This window comes from Felis catus, chromosome B2, assembly GCF_018350175.1.
Source record: "Felis catus isolate Fca126 chromosome B2, F.catus_Fca126_mat1.0, whole genome shotgun sequence".
NCBI lineage: Eukaryota > Metazoa > Chordata > Mammalia > Carnivora > Felidae > Felis > Felis catus.
Window position 1 is genome coordinate 110427632 of NC_058372.1, and position 15758 is coordinate 110443389.

The window sequence follows — 15758 nt, forward strand, 5'->3', positions numbered from 1 at the left end:
CACTCAACCTTTCATTATGATGATGCTAATCTACTTTTATTTACATTACACACTTTGCATTACAAAGCAGTAATTTAGTGGTTACAGTGTTCTTATTTTTATTGATGATAAAGAAAAAGCCAAAGTAGTAACAGCTTTTGGGCTTAATAACTTGGATGGGCTCTACAGTTGATGAGTCCCTTATGAGAATGGTCTATTTTAACAGCATTCATTATGCACACCATTAGCTTTGCACAACTAACATCAGGATGATGTACAGATCAATATGCACATTGGATTCTACTCATGACCTCAAACTATAAATTTTGGGTTCCAGCTCTTTAACCCAACCACCCTCTGACTTTCTAGAAACTGCTTAAAATTCCTATGCCTCAGGATTTTTATATGAAATATTAGTATAACTATACCATCCCTGTCTGTTTTACAGAGTGGATGAAGGACTTAAATATTTTAACAGACATGGAAAACTCTTATTTTTGCTTTTCCTAGCCTCACTCCCTGCTCCTAGCCTTTGGATTGTATTTATTCTCCTGTGTGTGTTTCCCCTCACCCTTGTTGCATTTGTAGATATTTTTGCATGGTAACAACCTGAACAGTCTACACCAACTAATTCATCCTGAGATCCTGCCTTCTGAGTTTGGAGGAATGCTGCCCCCTTATGATATGGGAACGTGGGCAAGAACACTGCTAGATCACGAGTACGATGATGACAGTGAATACAATGTGGACTCCTACAGTATGCCTGTAAAAGAGGTGGAAAAGGAACTCTCTCCCAAGTCCATGAAGAGGTATGCTGGAGGTGGCTGGGAAGTGGGCTGGAGCCAGTGTGAGGGTGCCCCCAGTTAACTCCAGGTTTTATACTTTTGGGGAATATATATTTGGTGGGATTTTAAATCCTTTTATGCCTCCATCATTAGATGTCTAAGAAAGTTAAGTCAAAGATAAAGTCATACAAGGTAATGTCAGCACAGTTTTGTTCCATATTCACAGAGACTCTAACAAGGCTCTTAACTGAATGAGCCACCCAGGCACCCCTCAACCTCTTGGTCTTAATCAACTCTACATCCTCCTCATTCTGGTCACTGCTTATCAGTCACTTCCCTTATTTTTTTGTCTGTCAAATCACTGATTTTATTTAATTCTATTTCCTGTCCCCAAATTTAAGCTTCATGAAGACTTCAGTGGCATTGTCTGTCCTGTTCTCTGAATTGCCAGTGCCTGAAGTAGGGCCTGGCACAAAGAGAGGGTATTCACTGGGTACCAGTGGAGTGAATGAAGGAGTGCTCTGCTGTCAGTGGCCCCTTTTAGGTGCCATGTCCAGAATTGAATAGGTGACATCTGATGCTATCACTACTTGCATTTAGGTTCCAGAACCCTAGCTTTGCCCTCAGTGGCTTCCTTTGATTTCTGTTTTTGACTCTATTGCTGTGGTTCAGGCAGCGAAGGCACATTGCTGGCTCATCTTGAGCTCCCTAACACTAGAAGGCTCTTTACTTACAGATCCATATCCTCATAATTCTCTCTTTCTGTGTTTAGCTTTTTCCTCCAAGCAGACGATTTTAATTGATTAACACCATCTTGTTAGATTTGGCTCAGTCTGTCCACCTTTTGAAGTCTTTTTGGATCTTGATTTTCTTCTCCAATTAATTAGGCCATTCTGTCCTCTGACGACTTGGTTCACAGCACATTGACCTGCCAACCCTGAGTTTCTTGCTTCTGACATGGATTGATTAGAATTTCAGACATCTTTTGTTTGGGGTAGGTTTTGTATTATGTGAAGTTCTTAGGGTGTTATCTGAAAACTTGTGAAGAGTGAGCCTAAGAAAGTTATTTCACTTGAGTCTCATCTTCTCTAAGTCAGGGAATGGCAGTTCCCTGTTAAGAATGGGAGAAAATTGTCTCCTTTTCTCTATTTTCCCCCCCAGTTTTATATTATCATTAGATTGAGAGGGGAAAAAATCATTCCTTCACCAAAGACTTGTAGATATTTCCTCCTTTGGGGGCATTTAGCTAGAGGTGTAGGAAGAAGACTTTCTGCCTCTGTGTCAATTTGTGGAGGAATACCATAGTCCATGAAAAGATACAAAGTTCAAAAGACTGTGGGTGTTTCAAAGTGGAGGAATGTCTTTTGCCTTATATCTCTAGTACCTAGGATAGTGCCTAGGGTAGGCATGTAACAGTTGAGTGAGTAGCAATATTAATATTGCCATGGTAATATGAGCTCTGATTTTATTGAATAATATTCCACATCTGTTGTTACTACATGTCAAACTCCATCTAATGCTTTGTATACATTGACTCGTTTGCTTCTATAAATAACTAATAGGTTAGTACTATTCCTCTCTCACTGGTGAGGAGATCCAGATAAAGAGAAGATAAATAACTCCCACATGTCACATAGACACAAAGTAGCACTGCTAATATTGGAAAACCAACAGTACAATTCCATCAGTCGTTTCCTTAACTGCTACCATTTGTGACCTGCCAAAGTACGTGCTGGACTTTATGCATGCATTATTGAGTTTGATCCTTAGTACATCTGTATGATGTAGGTGTTGTATTCTCCCTCTTACAGTTAAGAGAACAAAATCTAGGAAGTTTAAATAGCCTTCTCATGGTCACAGAGCTAGTAAATAGCAGACCTGGAATTGGAATCCACTTCTGTCCAAAATCTGTCCTCTTAAACACAAAGGTATAACGCAACATTGTGGGTGCATGATAAATGAATAAATGATAACTGAGTGATTAAATTTAAGTTATCGGGTTTCATGCAAAAAAAAAAAAGAAGTTATTCATTGCAAAGACAGTAGAGGCTATGTGGAGAAGGTTCCCATATACTATGAGTTAATGATAAAAAACTCCTTCTATTGTAGCTGAAACAGGCGCATTCACTTATGATCCTGCACAATTATGATCCTGCACAAATAGCCCTGTTGTGAGGTACCTGAGTGGCTCAGTTGGTTAAGCATCCAACTTCAGCTCAGGTCATGATCTCACGGTTTGTGAGTTCCAGCCCCACATCTGGCTCTCTGCTCTCAGTGCAGAGCCCACTTAAGATCCTGTGTCTCCCTCTTTCTCTGCCCCACCCCTGTTCATGCTCTTTCTCTCTGTCAAAAATAAATGAACTGAAAAAAAAAAAAAAAAACGCCCTGCTGTTTTGTATAACACAGCAAAAAAAAAAATCTGGACTAAAATAATGGTACACTTGGGACAATTAAATACTGAAAAATCTTAATCAGAAATCGTTTCTGCCTGGCTTGTTTTATTGAGGAATTGTTCTACATATGGAGCCAACATTCATCATCCAACAATTCTGATACTGGTAGTTCATGATAAAAGCAAACTAAGAATTTAATCCCAGGTTGAATAGTGCACTGTAATTTAAAATATTTTATTAAAATAACCATATTCTCTAATCACTTTTTAAAAATAGTCAGGGAACTTAAGGATTTAAAAGACTGTATGTGTGTGTGTGCACATGTGTGTGTATGATATATGTTTTCATAGAACCTTTTGGCAAATGCTTGAATTGTGCACTTTGTGCTGCCTGAAGAGCTTTGGCATGTACTTATTCAATATTATTAGGTTATGCTTCAACATTCATAGAATAAATCTAACTTGGTGAGAATTTTAAAATGGATTTTTTGTTAAGAATTTCTTTTTTATAGGATAAATGGCTTTATCTTTATACTCTTGCTTTTAAATGCTTAATACCAAACTTTTTTCAGTTATGGAAACTATTTATTGGGTAGAATTAAAGATATTAAGATCCTGTTGTGTAACAGACTGATACACATTGTGTTCACTGTAAGGAGAGAAACTGATCATGTCCCTGCTTATGGAATTTACTAGTAGTCACGTTAATACTTTAGTGCAGGGCATCAAATGAAATTTTTTTGTTTTAACATGAATTTTTCTTAGGAAACCATTTTTTTGTTTGTTTTTAGTTGAGTCCAAGTAAAGCAGTGTTAAAGGTCTAATTCCTAAGTGTTTTGTGCCATTTTTCACTGTGTTAAAATGTTATTTTATTCATCAAATAAATTATTTTTCCTAAGATATGGGGCGCTTGGGTTGCTCAGTCGGTTAAAGGTCTGACTTTGGCTCAGGTCATGATCTCTTGGTTCCTGAGTTCGAGCCCCGCATCGGACTGTGTGCTGACAGGTCAGAGCCTGGAACCTGGCTCGGATTCTGTGTCTCCCTCTCTCTCTCCGCCCCTCCCAGCTCATGCTCTGTCTCTCTTTCTCTCCAAAATAATAAACATTAAAAATTATTTTTCTGAAGATAAATTATTATTGCCTTTAAAAATGATACACAATCTTTTATTCCTTCTTTTCTTCCTCCTTCTTCTCTCCTTCCTCCTCCCTGTCCCTCTCCCTCTTTTCCCTCCACTGTCTCTCTCTCACCCATCTGCTCATTCAACTTTAGTTGGTCTCCTTTCTGATATACACATGTATAACCTATTACTGAGATAAAATAGTGAAAATGACTTAGGAAATAAAACATTCCTATTTTAATGTCCTCCCCTTTCTTTTCACTCCCTCTTTAGAGATGAATTTAGGTTTATTTAAATAAAAGAGTCAATTAATCAGTTAATCCTATAATTATTTTTGCTTTGATAATTAGTTCCATTGCTGTTCTTTCTCATTAGCATGTGCAGTTGTATTTTAGCTTACAGTCTTTTTTTTTGAGAGTTAATGAGGTCTGCTAAGAGGCATATTGCCACAGCAATAGCCAATTGGCTGGAATGCAGCAGCGGGGGGAAAATTCATTGTTGAGGAGAATTTTAAAAGGGCAGCTGCTTCTTTAATGCCATAGCTATTAAGAATGCAGTTTCCTGCCATAACAGTAGTATGTTTCATTGACTTTCCCTCTGCCCAGTTTCAAGTTGTTTCCTAATGATGAATTGAGATATAATCCCTACCTACTATCAAAGGCATGTATAAGGAGTTCAAATGATTGCTCTTGTAATCACAAAGTGCTGCTGCCTCAACAAGAGGGATTTTTACTCTTTTAAAGCCTTAAATCATTTCATGAAACTTTCCAGAGTACGACTGATTTTATTCAGATGCTCTGGTGGGAAATTTAACAAAAGCTCACATTCAAATTTTGATTCCTTTTCTTTTCCTATTGTGGTCATCCAAAATGAAAAATGATGGTTAGGGATGCTTGGGTGGTCGAATGTTTGAGCAATGGACTCTATTTCCACTCAGGTTCTGATCTTATGATTGGTGAGGTCTGGTGCTGCATGGGGCTCCACGCTGATAGCGCAAAGTCTGTCTTGGGACTCTCTCTCTCTGTGTCCCTCCACTGCTCTCACTCTCTCTTTCAAAATAAATAAATAAATAAACAAACAAACATTTAAAAAGGTGGTTAAAATGCACATTCGTGTTGAATTTGTTTCCAAGAGCTCTTTAAAACAGGAACCAAGGCTCCTATCACTTCTACATCATTTCTCATAACAATAGTTTCACTGTAATAATTTTCCACTTGGGGATGTGCTATTATCATCCATCTGTCCTACACTATAAATTCTCACTCTCAAAGAAAAGACTCTTGATCGATTGGGAAGAGTAGAACTTAAGCCTATTATGGTACATTTAGAATTCTTTGCTGCTCATTATTTTATTTAGAGCTCAGAGGGGATTTTTTTCTCCCTCTGATGCAAAACCCATGGTAAGCATGTCCCTCTGTAAACGTGCAGCATTCTCAGTTCATAAAGCCTTTGATGTAGGGAAGATAATCCGCATCCATGAGAGCAGTAATAATGGAGAAAAGACGGAGAAGGGAACATGATTATTTGGTAATAACTCTCTGACATTAGCCTTATCATTTCCAGATCCCAGTCGGTAGTGGATCCTACAGTACTAAAACGCATGGATAAAAATGAAGAAGAAAACATGCAACCTTTGCTCTCTCTGGACTGATAAATTCTCTACACTCTCCATGGATTAGAAATGGAAGGTACTTGTTTTCAGCAACAGGGACAGCACTGTGGAAGAATGACCAGCTGGAAACTTATTTATTCATGTTAATGTAGCATAATATATAATAAGGCATTGGGCTTTCCCATTTGCCTGAACCATGGGTGCCCTGGTCTGGAGTTAAAGAAAAAAGTCAATAATTTATTCTGTAAGTGCCAAGTTCTTTGTAAATATAATGTAATCTTCATGTCAAGTTTGTAAACTTTGGTAGTAACTTAAATTGGAAAAGATTGGCTCGAGACCATACCAGTGATATGAATTATACAAAAACTAGAAAAGACACATACGCAATGGAAGCTAATTAAATGTAGCCCTGTTTCCTATGAAGCCATATTTCAGCTATCATAGTGATTGTTTCATTGTTTTTCTCTGAAGTTGTCATATTCCAATGTACTTTTAATGGACACAGGTAACTAGATGATTCTAGGAAATTAGTATGATAAGTGTATTTCCTGTCTAGTGATTTTCATTTCACACAAAATGTGTCCTAGTGACTATCACTGGCCTTGAATTTTGGAGACAAGGAATGGCAGAGGAGCTGGTAAACTAAACACTTGAACTCTTCTATGTTGTTTAATTCCTGGAGTCTTGTGAAAGGATATGTTCCCCATATTAAGATGTCGAATTCTGAAAGAGAGTGGATTTTTTTTAAACTGCTGTCTTCACAACGTGTCTTTTATTTAAGACCCCATTGTATCGTTTCTCGGCCTTTTGGCTAAGATCAAATGTAGTATTTAAGACCCCATTGTATCCCTGTCTAATGTACTTTAAGAACATTCCCCCCCCAAAAAAAACTCTTTGACCAAGAGAAAGACAACTCATACGTGAATAGTGTTTTGACAGCTAATTTTGGGCATAAAAGTTGCCATGTACGGATAAGGGGCTAATTTCTAATTCTTGTGCACTGGTTGGAAACATAAACATATATATTCACATGCACATATATATTTTTATTGAGCTCTAATAAATTCTTGATGTGACAGGCTTATAAAATAAATCATACATATTCAATGGTCTTAGAGATGTTATAAATGATTATGTGAGATACTAACTCTGGAAAACTACTTCTGCTAAAGTTAATGAAAATGATGTTTAGTGAAATAGACTTTCAGTGAACCTGTTTAAGGGAATTCCAATTTAATTTGTAATGCAATCTTGAATCTGTGCCATTTTAGTGAAAAAAAATTTTCCTTTAAAAAACAACAGGTCTCAACGTAACATAGGTTTTAGGTGACCAAGAGTAATACAATTTTTCTCAAAAATCCAAGTAATTATCTTAATGACTCTGTAAGTACAGATTTTCTTTTCAGAAAAGACTGAAGGAACATATTGCATCCATAAGACATAATGAAAGCTTCTGAGGGCATCTGAGATAGCATATTATAATTCAAATCTAGATGTGGAATCCTTATGTTATTTAGTTTTTATTTCATAGAAATTGTACAATTATAGCACATTTTAAAAATCTTACTTTAAATTTCAAATCCCAGTGTGAAAAAGCAAGATTTTTACCACCTCTTCAGAGTGACGATTTTTGAGATCGAAAATTTACCACTAAAATATTCTTTTGAAAGAAACATATCTCAAGGAGCTCTTGGAAACCAACAGAAATAAAGGCATGTAGCAGCTTTTATATATTTTTGGCCAAAAGCTTCAAAAATTCCAGTGACAATTCTATAGCCAAAAGTCTTAAAATCAAGATCAGGACACCAATCTGCAGTCACACTGATGGCCTATCTAACATTTGTAAAAATACATAATCTATACATAAATAATATGATTGAAATACACCTTAGAAATGCCAACCTCAAGGAAGTACAGAAGAATAACAACTGTCAGGTACTCTGCCCTGCCCATAAATATGATAGAGATTAGAATGACCTGGGGATAAAAAGCCACAGCAACTCTTATCTTTGTTAGAACCCTACCCATGAGATTCTTACGTTTTTGCCTACCTGATGTACATTTTATAGTCTTGGACTTCATATACTACAGAAGCAAGTGTTAGGCAATAGGATGCATTAGGATAAAAGAGAAACAAAGTACAGAAGGATTGCCAACTTTTCAGTCTCATGTGTTTCTCTTGAAATACACTATTTATTGGCATTTTTTAGGATTCTACCAGCTTCAGATGTCAACTAGTATAGCCAGCTTCTTTCCCCTCTCATAAGGCTAGTGTCATATGTAAAAATAACCAGAAAGGCATATTTTATGTGTATACATACCTATCTAAGTATGATTCCCACTATCTCCCTTGCCCAACATCTGGAAACTTCATTTCCCATTGCTGTGTGTCTGTTCTTCTTCAAATGAGCAATTCAGAGTTGGCTGCATTGTGTAAAATATTTTTAAATGAATGAAAAAATTACAACAATGATGCCTTTTGAAATTGCTTTATCTAGTTCAATCTGTGAGTAGACTCGTTTTCCAGGAATGTTTTTGGAGCTGCTTGGTCAAGGGATATTTGGTCAACTCTATAAATTTTCCCTTCAGCACCAGCTAACTTGCACCATTTAGGGATGCTTTTTCCTGATGCGATATTCTGTGTTATATCTATTGTCACATAACTTCATAAATAAGCACCCCCATGTTCTTTCAATTTAATTGTGATAGTCCTCTCTCTCTGTCTCGCTCTCTCTCTCTGTCTCACACACACACACATACATACACACGCCACACACACCACACACACACACACACACACACACACACACACAGCTGTTTGCCCTCATGGATTTGCCTATTTTGAGATCTATGCTTTACTTTTGTAGCCGTCGTTATTGAAAATAGTAGACATCAAAGAATTACCACATTTCATTTGGAATAGGCCAGTTGTTCGTACTTCTCGCACCCTGCCTGTTCTGCCAGCTAGTTCTTATATCCTTTCTTCCTTCCATTGTTTCAGGGGCGGCTGCTTCCAAAGCTAGTTTAAAAATAAATAGCTTTCCTTTTATTGTCAGTGATATTTATACACATTTTTGCCTGATATTTTTAAAGGAAGAGATTATCGTGAAAATACACTCTAAGAAATATGAAGAAGTGCCTCTTTAAAAATGAGATAAAGCAGTGATACTAGAATATGGATTCTATTTATATTCTCTTTGGAAAAGTAAATACATGCATCTATGTCATAAGGGTGAAATATAAATATCATTTGAAGAAGGATATTGAGGCCTTGCTTTGAACATTCCCATAGAGTATTAAGTCTTTATTGTGTAAGTTCAATACCGTAACTTGAACACGTTATTGACAAGTCTGGCATTATGCTAAAACAATATACAAGTATTTGTTCAAGGAAGTTTTTGAAGTGGGCATGCATGATTTCTTTTATTTCGGTAATAGTTTGCTTAGTGTAGGCAGACATTCCTTGAGTCTTTTCACAGAAAAATGCTTGTTTATTTTACCATACTGAAAATTCATACATTCATAAGCAGGAAAGCCAAGCAGCTAGGTTCTCTCTAATATTGTTAACTAGGTCACATTGTTAAAGTAAATATTTGAAGTTTCTGTACTATTCCCGAGGGAGCAGAGGTCCCTCTAATGCATCAAGAAAATGGAGCATTGTTTTAGACCTCGGGGAACATGTTTGTCACTCACAAAAAGAAACCCTTAGAGCCATGGCAGAGTGTATCTTCAGAAACAGATTTCCTTTCCTTCTACAAACAACCTAAAGGTTTATGGATGTGTCTGTGACCCCTTAGAGAAATTATATGAAGAAAACCTGCTGAGAGGCTATGTATTCTGTTGTTGTATCTAAATGTCTAACTGATCTGGTTAGTTAATAACTTTTTTGATTCTTATTTTGTGTGTATTTATTGATGATTACTTGAAAAGCTGCCATCAGCCATCAGGACATTTTAGAGTGATTTTCAACACACAAAATAAAAGGAGCAAAGGTCTGGCATGATATTTGAACTTTCAGATATAGTATTTACATTTTTACATCAATAAGCTCATAGGCATATATTCCTTTTTAAGTATGCTATATAGATATATAGCCTAAAAAATAGTGGTGCATTTTAAATTTATGATACCATTAGATCATTTAAGAATCAGCAAGTTACATACAATGTATTGGCACAAAAGTACAAGATTGGCTAAATATCCAGGATGTGTAATTATTTCAGTAGTAAAAAGGATTTGTTTTTTTTGTGTTCATTTTAGTTGAAAGAAAACTGATTTCAACGTGCAGTTGGAATTATTTAACACTATTTGCTAGTTGAAAGGTGGCAAATAAGTAAGACTACAAAAGGAGACTTGACTTTGAAACATTATTATATCTTGATCTTAGTGGCTTAAAGAATGTAAGTTTTCACAAGTTCAAGTTTTTATTTTGTAAACATCCATAGGTTAACCCCACACATGGAGATACTATTATGGAGTCTATTCTGTGATAAGTGTGGGAATTTATTCCTTTGCATTGTGGGAAAAAATATAAAGTAGCAATTCTGTGGATTGAAACAGCCAAATTTTACTGTTTTTCAAAGGTGGAGGGTGCAAATGATACTTTTTAAATTAAGAAAAAAACCAAATATGCATAGATTTAAATACAATGAATGCACTTTTCTAGTAGATAGTGGACATGTTACAATTCAGAAGGTGTTGGTCAATATTTGGCTTAGTTTCAAGTTTCAATGCAAATATTTGTATCTTTAATGATATCAATTCATTTATTCTGTCAAAATTATTTTTGTGGTGAATGAGAGAGACCTCAGTGAAAACTGAAATAAATGTTAATAGAACTTTCAAGAGTTAATCAATCCCCAACTATTTTGAAAAATTGCAATGGACTATAAATGGTTTACATATAATAGAGTTTCAAGCATTGTCTTATTTCTAATCTAGTTTTCAGCTTTCAGACTTATTTAGAAGATAAATAAAATTCCAAAACCACATACTTTTTTTTTTCCAAACTGTCCAGAAAGAAAACAAAACAAGATGTCTAAGAGGTAATTTATAAAAGTCCTACATAAGAATACAAGCACACTGTTTACTATTTGGTTTAAATACCTATGACCTTTTGAGGGAGTGATTTATTCCAATACAACATTATAAATGGTATAATATAATTTTTGAATAAATACATTTCTGCTTTAAAAATAATTTTGCATATGGTGAATGTTGAATTTGGTAGTATTGGATCTGTTGCACCTGTGAAATGTAAATTTCTAAAATATCATCTAAAAATGGACAATAACTTTCTTTTTAGAGAAATTTTAGTTAGCTATTTAGGTTAGGATATCTGAGATTTTCTGACATTTACATGTTTGGAGCTTAAAGGAGAAAACATTTCATTTAATCAAAACATCATTTTTAGTATTCTGTAAGTTTTAGACAAGATTTCAAAGGATAGTTTGAATGAAGAAGTGAATTAACTTTTAAGTTGCATATAGCAATGCAGATGACCATTAAATAGCTGATATTTTCACTTTTGACGTAAAGTTGTGAGATTAGACATACATTCAAAATTATAAAGAAGCATTGATTTAAATAAATTCTATTAAACATAACTCCATTTCAAACTATTAAATAAAATAAAGTTATTCAGCCTGACTTGGAAAAAATGCTTAATAAATACACATTTGTGTCTTCTGGGAGTTCCCCTCATTTAACTTACCTATAGATGAAAAGTTATCTAATGAGGGAAAAGAGGCATTTAGCCAGAACCCTCTGTAATAGACTTTATGACTTTGTCTGGCTCAGATGCAGATGATTTTCCTGTACACAGGTTTTGAGATTATTAAGGATCATTATCGCTGCCTCTTTGTAAAGCCATGTCAGGAAGGGGCCATGTTTCTAGCAGCAACTGAAGAAGCATCACAAGTGGGAATGAATTCAGGACAACCAAAGAATGCAAGAAAAACCAGAGATATGGAATTCTTTCCGCACTAAAAAGTACATTAAAGTGTATTAAAGTGTACATACAGAAAACGCTTTCAAAATGTCAAGGGTTTCTGATATCAAGACTTAAATACTTGGCCAATAAAAGAGTCCATGGGGACATGATGGTCAAGGCTCTGATGTGTAGTCTGTCTTTACACAGCAACAACATCAAAAACCCTTGTCTCTGAATATCACTTCTCTCTAAAAATAAAAATGAGTATGCTCTCTTCTGCCCCTTTTTTTTTCTAACTGGAATCATAAAAGTATCAGAAACCCATAAACACTTTGCTACGTTTTAAGAAAAAATGTGCCATTATACACATAAAAACATAAATCAGTCAGTTGTATAGGATTGGGTATTTGCCTACTGATTTGTAAATGCTTAAGTAAATGTTTTTCAAAAATATATAAGATTTTCATGATAGAAAATTATGAAATGTTTTTTGGATCTTCAATCCACAGAGAAGACCAGTAATATTCTTTCTTTTGAATTCATTTATCTAAACGTTTTTATTTGGGTGTCTAATGAACGTGTCACGTTTAACATTTACAAAAAAACCAAACTTCTCTTCTCTCACTCTGAGCCTGCTTCCCCTTTAGCCTTCCCATCTCCCCAAGTGTCCTGGAACCTTCTGGGTTCCAGGACTCAAAACTTTCCAATCATCCTCTCTTCCCTGTCTCTGTCTCAAAATCACATCCAATCAGCTCACTAATACTGTGGGCTCTCCTTCAAAATGTAATGTCCATGCTGACCACTTCTCTAACCAGGACATCACTACCCTGTCCTAAGACTTCAACATTTTCCACCTGGAATATTTTAAAAATCTGAAAACTGGTCTCTTTGCTTCTGCCCTTGGCGCCTAGAGTGGATTTATAACACATTAGCGAGAGTGAGCTCAGATCATTTCACTTTCTCAAAACCCGCAAGACTAAAAACCAATGTCCTTATGATGGAGAATGAGGAGAGTTGATAAGAAGTTTGTAAGCACCAGAAGAGCAGAATAGCAGATTTTCTGGTTGGGTTGCATCTTGTCACCTGTGTAATGCAAAAGTAATTGTTAAATACTTTAATTTCTTGCTTCTAAAGTTCTACGCAATATACCCCCTCACCCATGACTTTGGCTTTTCTAGAGATTTCTTAAGAATATTTCTTCTACTCTTTATACTCTGGCCAAATTGTCATCCTTGCTGTGCCAAGACTTTGCTAAGCATTCCTCCAGCTCAGAACCTTTGCCCTTCTGTTCTTTCTGCCTCTCCCCCAACTCCCCAAAATCCATGTGGCTTATTCCCTCATTTCCTTCATCTTTGCTCAAAAGTCACCTTCTTAGAACTCTCTAAATTTCCCTATTTAAGATTATATGGCCCTATGGTTCTTCATACTTCCTTTTTCTGGTCTATTGCTTCCCCATAGCTTTTATCACCTTCTAATACACCAAATAGCTTATTTATTTTGTTTATTTTACATCTTTTTCTAACAGAATATGAACTCCACACAAGCAGGGGTTTTTGCCTGTCCTTTCATTACTGGTGCCTTGAATAGTGCCTGGACTTAGCAGCAAATCCAAAAAGACTGCATGAAGATCTTAATTTGTTTCAGCATGTTATGTTATGCTTTTAAGGGGAGTTATTTATGTATTTATTTATTTATTTATTTATTTATTTATTTATTTAATTTTGAGAGAGAGAGAGAGAGAGAGAGAGAGAGAGAGAGAGAGAGAGAATTTCAAGCAGGTTCCATGCCAATTCAGGGCTCGAACTCATGAACCATGAGATCATGACCTGAGCTGAAATCATGAGTTGGGCGCTTAACCAACTGAGCCATCCACGTACCCCAAGGAAAAGTTTTTTTTTTCTTAATAAGAAACCTCTTTTTGTTATTCATCTTCAAAGGGGGAATTTTTCCCTCTCTGATGATGATGGAAACATGAACCAATAATTAAATTCCCCTCTCCCTCAGATCTGGTCTCTACCCCAGAACTTCAGTTTTATATGACTCTTTGAGCTTTGTCTTTGGAAGTTACTCTAAGATCATTTGATTCTTGACCTATAATATGCATAGCTTACACTCAGTTTTGGAAAGACTACAAGATAGCTCAGATTAAAAGTCACTTCGAGGTCAAAACCATAGTAAATTGTTCTTTGTTGATTATCTTAGTTCCAATTTAAAATTTGCAAGTTAAAAGATCATAACTCTTCCAATATTGGAAACTAGATTAAAAGAAAACACCAAGATAGTTTAACTGGAAAGGAGAAAGAGGAGAAGAGAAGGGGGAAAAGAAATTATGATCACTCCTTCTCTGAAACAATTACAACATAAATGAAGTTTTATGGTGTTTCTAAATAATCTTTTCATGATCTTAGAAATAGGTATTATGACTATTTAGTCTGGGAACACTTTTTTTTTAATTTTTTTTCAACGTTTTTTATTTATTTTTGGGACAGAGAGAGACAGAGCATGAACGGGGGAGGGTCAGAGAGAGAGGGAGACACAGAACCAGAAACAGGCTCCAGGCTCCGAGCCATCAGCCCAGAGCCCGACGCGGGGCTCGAACTCACAGACTGCAAGATCGTGACCTGGCTGAAGTCAGACGCTTAACCGACTGCGCCACCCAGGCGCCCCGAGTCTGGGAACACTTTAACAGAAGTCATATCAGTTGGGTTTTATATTTGATACCTTTTGTATATTTTTTAATTTGGAAATTTTAGTTCTGACACCACATGGCAGGAATTGCTCATATATTCTAACTGGTTTACTCCCTCTCCTCTGTACGATTGCAGCTCTCATTTTCTGAAACTCATAATCACATTTGTTACCCCTAACTATCCCCATACTTTGTATCCCTACAATTTGGACTGACCGGCATAATCTTAGTAACTAAATTATCTTCGATACTGGTTCTTCGTGTGATAGGTTTCTGATTTTTATCCTTTGCAGTTTATCTTCTCTTTCTCGCCAAACCTATGTTATTCCCTTTACTCCACTGCACTGTGTGCCTTTCTCTACATTGTAATAATTCAAGCCTCCAGGTTTACAATCTGCTACCAGGTCTTCTATTAACAAGACACTGAGAATAAGTATGGTGTTGAATGTGAAATTGAAGAAGGAACTATAATGTGAAAATGAGAATAGATGTTTGAAAATGTTTCGGAAGACAACCAGTCTTTCAGTGGCTTTGTAATAGGCATGAAGTAGCATATTGGTAATCAGTGTAGATCATATTTCTTGCCGATTACCCAAATATATGACAGGGTTAATGAGGAATGTGGAAAACCTTCTATAGAGAAGAGACTAAATGGCCTGTGCTTGGGAAAAGGCAGAATTCTCTTGTGTGAATTCTCTGGACAGTGGGAGATATTTGCCTCTGTGACATCCTTTTTTGCCAGTTTCCAAGAATGTGTTTAGCATTACATCAGAAATAAAGGGTTCAAGTTCAAGTATACACAGTGCATGGAAGATGCTGTTGTTCATATCATCTTATACTGAATTTTGTTGTTTTTTTAATGTGTCATTTTTATGATTGAATCCTAGGAATATATTCATTGGTAAATTTTATTAATTCAATCTGCTTTCAAATGGATTTAGAAATTTTACAGTTCCTCTATTATATTCTTAAAACCATAGTATTAATGTTTCACTTCATGTCAAGGTTATTTCATGTCCCTTTGGATCTCTGAAGATGAATGAAGTTCTAAATAAAATGTCACTAAATGAAATTTCAGATTCAGAAATGTGAATGTGTATATATTTCTTTCAATCTTTTTATCATAAACTAAACTCCTGTAAATTTAGAAAACCTATCATATTAAATAGCTATGAATAGATTTGTTATTAAAGTATGGAGATATGGCATTGATGTTAGCATATGGGAATATATAATGCTTTCAAATGGATTT

The 15758-nt window shown here is 35.7% G+C and overlaps 1 protein-coding gene across 1 annotated transcript in view; it reads left to right on the forward strand.

Moving 5' to 3' along the window:
• CLVS2 (clavesin 2) overlaps nt 1–11994 on the forward strand; it is a 70238-nt gene extending 58244 nt beyond the window's left edge. The window contains exons 5-6 of the mRNA XM_019831164.3: nt 568–788; nt 5837–11994. Of these exons, the coding sequence (XP_019686723.1) occupies nt 568–788; nt 5837–5924 (309 nt within the window). The 3' untranslated portion in view covers nt 5925–11994. The remainder of the gene's footprint in view (nt 1–567; nt 789–5836) is intronic.
• The last annotated feature ends 3764 nt before the right edge of the window (nt 11995–15758 follow it).